The sequence below is a fragment of the Mus caroli genome, chromosome 4 (genome assembly GCF_900094665.2).
Source record: "Mus caroli chromosome 4, CAROLI_EIJ_v1.1, whole genome shotgun sequence".
Classification (NCBI taxonomy): domain Eukaryota; kingdom Metazoa; phylum Chordata; class Mammalia; order Rodentia; family Muridae; genus Mus; species Mus caroli.
The window spans coordinates 139,018,953-139,025,855 of record NC_034573.1 but is presented as its reverse complement, the minus strand read 5'-3'; the positions used below and the strand labels follow the sequence as shown (position 1 = coordinate 139,025,855).

Sequence of the window (6,903 nt, the reverse complement as noted above, 5' to 3'; positions counted from 1 at the left end):
CTCTGCCTCCCGAGTGCTGGGATTAAAGGCGTGCGCCACCACGCCCGGCTTTGGGTTCAGGTCTTAAGGATAAGTAGTGTAGACTGCAAGTGGATCAGCCTGGAGCAACAGGAAGGGGGAAGTAAGATGTCCTCATACGCACAGTTAGGAAGGGGCAGGCCAGTGACAGGCAGCCTCCGATGAGCAGTGACTGCCAGGGAAGGCTGTCCAGCTGCCCTGCTGTGGAGGGAGCTACTTGTGACTGTAAGCCTGGAGCCACGGGGACTGACTCTGCCGACTTGTTCCATCTCCCTGTCCATTAGACAGTGTTTACAGAGTAACTCAGCTGAAAGACCCTCCCTAGACTCCCGGTGACAAACTGATAAGCTGGATACTTCCTACCAGATTACCTCGCCTTCATAGGACCATCCGAGAATGCACTTCTGCATTTAAAAGGTCAAGGCCAGGCCTTGATAGAGGTCATTTTATCCTCAGTATCTGTTAGAAACAATTGTATTACGTTTGTGTCTAAGGAGTAATCTAATCTATTTTACAAGTAATCTAATCTATTTTAGCCAGCATTTGCCCGAAGACTGGTAACTTCAAGACCGTGGAGACTTTAGTGTGGGGCTGGGGTCCGGGAGTGGGGAAGTAGTTTTTAATAACGAGAGGCAGTAGGAAGTATGGACTAAAGGCTTTGGATGCTGGGAGGTTCCTATGGAACTATACTGTTTCCTCATGTTATTTTTCTGAAGTCTTCTTTCATCTACAGAGACTTCTCCTCTGTCGTTTGCTGCTCTGAAGGCTCTTGTTTGTTGCCGACAGGTGGGAGATGAGGGGGCGGGGCACTTTGTGAAGATGGTGCACAACGGGATAGAGTATGGAGACATGCAGCTCATCTGCGAGGCCTACCATCTGATGAAGGATGTTCTGGGCATGCGGCATGAGGAGATGGCTCAGGTGAGTCCTGGGCACTGCTGCCACCTGGGTAATCACCTCCCAGAGGGGAGAGAGCTTGCTACTGACAATTAACCCTTCCTCCATCCTGTTCACCTGGCTGTCTGGTGGCCCACATGGACTCTGCCTAATGTAAGGGAAGCCATGGTAATAACATCATAAAGTGTGATAGCCGGCCACGAAGCACTAATCGTAGTCTGCAGTTAGTGAGCCATGCTTTGTCAGGCACCGTGTGTGACCTCATATCCGTCCCTCCCCATAGAACACAGAGCCTGGCCTTAGGTGTGGTAGGTGAGGACTCTGCCACAGAGCCCATCCCAGTCCTTCTTTTGTTCCTACCTTTGCTCCATACAGGAAGTAAGTAGCTGGCTTTGTTGACCAAGTAGGGGGCTCAGCAGTTGAGAGCACTTGTAGAAGACTGGGGCGAGTTTCCAGTGCCCATCCAGTCATGTCCTTCTGACCTTTGTAGGCCTTGTATGCAGTGGTACATGTGAATACTTGCAGGCAAAATACCCGAACACGTAAGAAATAAATATAGTAATAAATCTGTTAAAAGAATTAAGTTCATCCCAGTGGAGAAGCACAGACATCCTCAGCACTTTATTATGAAAATATTATAATACATATAATAAGAACCACAGTGTGAGCCAGCTGTGGTGCTGCACACCTTGATGCCTCCTAGGGAGGCAGATCTCTGAGTTCCAGGCTAGCCTGGTCTACAGAATGCGTTCCAGGGTAGCCAGGGCTACACAGAGGAACCCTGTCTTCAAATCCAATAGGAAGAAAAGAAGAAAAAAAAGAACCTCACTGTCTACCACTGAGCTATGTATGCCCAGTCCCAGGAGGTGGGGTGTAGGTAGGACAAGAAGGTGGTATTGTGCCTAGGCCCAGATGACATGAGGGGCTTGACTCCAAGGAGAGGGAACAGTCTCAGTGGTGAGAAATCAACCAACAGAACTGCCTGACCTGGGAAGCTCGACTCACTGGGCATGAATATGAGTCTACAGGCCACTAGGAGGAGGGTCTGCTGGCCCCATGTGCTCTGCAGTGAGGGCACCAGCTACAGACAGAAGCAAGAATACAGCAGATGAGCCAGGGTGCCCATAGAAACCTCTCACCGGGCTTTCTCCTCTGTGTGTAGGCGTTTGAAGAATGGAACAAGACAGAGCTGGACTCATTCCTGATTGAAATCACTGCTAACATTCTCAAGTACCGGGACACTGACGGCAAAGAGCTGTTACCAAAGATCCGGGACAGTGCTGGGCAGAAGGGTACTGGGAAGTGGACCGCCATCTCGGCACTGGAGTACGGCATGCCTGTCACCCTCATTGGTAATGTGGCAGCTTTCCCCTTCTTTGTGTAGTTGGTTCTTGAGACAGTCTTGATAAGTAGCTCAGGTTAGCATTGAACATACATCAGTCTCAGCCTCCTGAGTACCGGGATGTAGGCCTGCCTGGCTTGTTGCCTTGTTGGCTGTTGGCTGTTTTATAAGATTTCTTTGATAATGGGTTCAGTAAGCTGGGTGTGGTGGCACACACCTTTAATCCCAGTACTCGGGAGGCAGAGGCAGGTGGATTTCTGAGTTTGAGGCCAGCCTGGTCTACAAAGTGAGTTCCAGAACAGCCTGGGCTATCCAGAGAAACCCTGTCTCGAAAAACAAACAGACAAAAAAAACAAAACCAAAAATGGGTTCAGTAAGAAAAGTTCACAAACACATTTTTGCTTATGTAGTAGTCAACATTAATTCTCTGGGTCTGGATGTCTGTCTGTCCGTCCTCCTCCTTTATTTTATGATATCCTGACTCACCCTGAGGAAGACCAGTGGGTGGTGAGTCCTGCACAGGTAGGAGGAAGTTGGCTGCAGTAGGGCCGATCCCAGCATCTGTCCACCACCCACTTAGCTATACATATCAGGGTTCCTGCCTTCAAAAGCACCCTCCTCCATCTTAGAGGCTGGGTTCCCTCCCACTGCTAGGGTGGACGTGGTCCTTTCCTACCTACTGAACTGAGGAAGGAAGCGGTCTCAGCTGGCTCCCGTATGCCTGGGAGGATTTGCCACACTTGCTGTTGCACAATTGTCTTGCAGTGTTTCCTTCCACAAGTGTGAAGTAATGCTGAGAGGAAGGACAGCGATCGGGTCAGGGCAAGCCGGCCTCAAGTTATGTCTAGTGTCCTTTCCCCAAAACTAAACTGCTGTCTTAGTTCCCAAAGATCAACCCACTTTGTTTAGAGGAGAAGAAAATTCATTCCTCTTACATCAACTGAGCAGTAGTCAGTCTGCCACAAGGGATGGTTTGTGAAAGTATTAAATGTCCTAATGGACTGTATTGAAGGATATCGTGAAACCTAGGGTTATGGGTATTAAAACCAGCCTAAGGGCTGGAGAGATGGTTCAGCCGTTAAGAGCATCTACTTTTTTTTTTTTTTTTTTTTTAAAGATTTATTTATTATATGTAAGTACACTGTAGCTGTCTTCAGACACTCCAGAAGAGGGCGCCAGATCTCATTGCAGATGGTTGTGAGCCACCATGTGGTTGCTGGGATTTGAACTCTGGACCTTCGGAAGAGCAGTCGGGTGCTCTTACCCACTGAGCCATCTCACCAGCCCCGCATCTACTTTTTTTAATTAATTAATATTTATTTACTTATTTTATTTATGAGTACACTGTCACTGTCTTCAGACACAGCAGCAGAGGGTGTCGGATCCAATTACAGAATGGTTGTGAGCCACTATGTGGTTGCTAGGAATTGAACTCAGGACCTCTGGAAGAGGAATCAGTGCTCTTAACCCCTGAGCCATCTCTCCAGCCTGAGCACAAACTCTTTTCCCCAGAGCCTGGCTTCCCAGCACCCACATCAGGTGATCACAACCCCCTGAACTCCGGCACCAGGGGGATCTGACTCCTGGTCTCTGAGGGCTCTTGCGTTTAAGTGTACGAACCTACACACACACACACACACACACACACACACACATAAATAATTAAAAATAAGTCTTACAAAAAGAAGAACACTAAACCTGGGAGCTAGTGAGTGAGATGGCCTAGCAATCAGAGCTCTTGTTGCTCTTGTTGCTCTTGTTGCTCTTGTTGCTCTGGGTTTGAGTCCCAGCACCCACGGGGTTGGATCTTGTGCCCTCTTCTGGCCTCTGAAAGCACTGCAGGCAAGTGATGCATAGACACACGAAGGCAGACACCCATAAACATAGAAATAATAAATTAAAAAACAGCTTTCAAAGCTGAGCATGGAGGTGTACCCATTTAATCCCAGAACTTGAGAGGCAGGGGCAGGAGGAGCTTTGAATTCAAGGCAAGCCTGGTCTACATAGTAAGTTCCAAGGCAGCCAGGACTACCTGGAGAGACCCTGCTGTCAAAATTAATGAACGTCTTTTTTTTTTAAGACAATAAATTGCATCTTTAGTGACCACTTAATTCTCACAAGTCAGGTGTGGAGCATACCTGTAATCCAAGCCCTTGGGAGGCAGAGGCAGGAGGACCTGTGGGTCAAGGCCATCTTCTGCTGTATTGTGAGTGTGAGGTCAGCTCGTACTTATGCAGTCCTGCCACAACAGTTAATTTCTTCGTCATAGAAGCTGAGGTTTCACTCTTGGGTTAATATTGAGTTATTCTGTGCAATCCTTGCCTTACCTCTCTCACCTCGAGACGTCCCTTTGAATTCCGAGTTGATCTTTGTAGTTGAATGTCTGTGTCTGTGTGGAGAGGCTAACTTGGTGTTTCAGTTCTGGAATGAACTGTTCAGAGCTTTGTGGCCCTTCCCCGTAACCCAGGTCAAAGCACTCAGCCCTTGGTGCAGGCTGGATCTCTTGCCCCTGTCCTGGCCTCTGTTTGGATCCCTGATCGGCCCTGTCTTCCCCACCAGGAGAAGCTGTCTTTGCTCGGTGCTTGTCCTCTCTGAAGGAGGAGCGGGTTCAGGCCAGCCAAAAGCTGAAGGGTCCTAAGGTGGTCCAGCTGGAAGGCAGTAAGAAATCATTCCTGGAGGACATCCGTAAGGTGACTGCCCCTCACCTCGTCGCCTGTGGTGGGGTCTGTAGAGGTCCTCCACATTTCCAGCCTTTCCCGTTCTGTCACCCTCTCTCGGGTCTCTGAGGTGCGAATGAAACTGGGACGTGGGTGTGGCTACTCCACCAACCACAGCTCTGTCACTTTCCAGGCCCTCTACGCTTCCAAGATCATCTCCTACGCCCAAGGCTTTATGCTGCTCAGACAGGCAGCCACTGAGTTTGGCTGGACCCTCAATTATGGTGGCATTGCCCTGATGTGGAGAGGGGGCTGCATCATCCGAAGGTAGGTAAGAGGCGAACTAGGGACTGCAGTACACTGCCCAGCAGTGCGTGCCTTGCCCTGTAGCCGGGACAGCCACCCTGCCACTCAACACTGCAGCGTGTGGATCCCATTGTCACCGCTCACTTTTGCCTTATGCAGTACTTCCTTCTGCATAGGTGTCCACCTTAAAACAATTGTGGTTCAAAAGGTTAGAAAAGAATGAGTCGGAGTGGCACACACCTTTAATTCCAGCACAGAGGCAGGAGGATCTCTGAATTGGAGGCCAGTCTGGTCCACAGACTTAAGTTCCAGGACAGCCAGGGCTACACAGAGAAACCCTTCCTGGGAGACAGGGACAGGTGGAGGACACAAGTAAACAGTGTGTACCCAACTTGCTAGGCCCTTTAGAAAAGGCTGTGAACATTTGGAGACCACTTTTCTTAGCATCGCTCCCTAGGCCGTGCAGTGAACCTGCTTCACGTCCCATTCACATCACTGTGAGCATTGTAGGCCCACCGGACAGTGCACGGCGTCTGTGTGGGTGGTTTGATTGACTGCTCTGGGGGAGGAGCTATAGGTGCCCGGCCCGTGTGGAGGTCAGCAGGACTTGTAGGAATTCTGCCACAGCTCAGTGTATCTATCCCAGTTGTACATTCTGGGTCTGAGGGAATAACCAGAGGCTGAGTTTAGGAAGCCGCTGACCTGCTGTGAGTCACACTTCACTAGAACTCCATTAAACCTGACCTCCACAGGACCTGCCTTAGCTGGAGGACCACAGTGCTTCTTGGGCTCTCCTAGAACTAGGTTGCCTTGGGAAATCTGATTCTCCCCCACCCCAGCCCCTCAGTGAAGTTACCCTTGTAAAGGGCTGCAGGTCCCCCTTTATTCACGGGGTTCTAGGTCTAGAAATTGGTCCAGGAGCTGGGAGTCCATCTTGTTGGGATCCCTGTAACCTTCCTTGCACGGGGGCTTTTCTTCTGCTGTGTGTGTTTCATCCCTGGAAACCCCACAACTGAGTAGCCAGCCCCCGAGGTCTCCACAAACCAGGCCACCATAAATCACTACGGTGTGCCCATTACATTACCCACACATCACAGTGCCCACACATCACAGTGCCCACACCTCACAGTGCCCACACCTCACAGTGCCCACACATCAGTGCCCACACATCACAGTACCATACATTACAGTGCCCACACATCACAGTGCCCACACATCACAGTGCCCACACATCACAGTGCCCACACATCACAGTACTCACACATCACAGTGCCCACACATCACAGTGCCCACACCTCACAGTGCCCACACATCACAGTACTCACACAACACAGTGCCCACACATCACAGTGCCCACACCTCACAGTGCCCACACATCACAGTGCCCACACCTCACAGTGCCCACACATCACAGTACTCACACAACACAGTGCCCACACATCACAGTGCCCACACATCACAGTGCCCACACATCAGTGCCCATACATCACAATACACACACATCAGTGCCCACACCTCACAGTGCCCACACATCAGTGCCCACACATCAGTGCCCACACATCACAGTGCCCACACATCACAGTGCCCACACATCATAATACCCACATATTACAGCAACCACACATCACAGTGTCCACACCTCACGGTGCCCACACATCACAGTGCCCACACATCACAGTGCCC

The 6,903-nt window shown here is 50.2% G+C and overlaps 1 protein-coding gene across 1 annotated transcript in view; it reads left to right on the top strand.

Annotated features, from left to right (window-relative positions):
- Positions 1 to 6,903, top strand: part of Pgd (phosphogluconate dehydrogenase) — an 18,140-nt gene that overhangs the window by 8,378 nt on the left and 2,859 nt on the right. The window contains exons 7-10 of the mRNA XM_021161573.2: positions 805 to 939; positions 2,078 to 2,267; positions 4,817 to 4,947; positions 5,108 to 5,241. Of these exons, the coding sequence (XP_021017232.1) occupies positions 805 to 939; positions 2,078 to 2,267; positions 4,817 to 4,947; positions 5,108 to 5,241 (590 nt within the window). The remainder of the gene's footprint in view (positions 1 to 804; positions 940 to 2,077; positions 2,268 to 4,816; positions 4,948 to 5,107; positions 5,242 to 6,903) is intronic.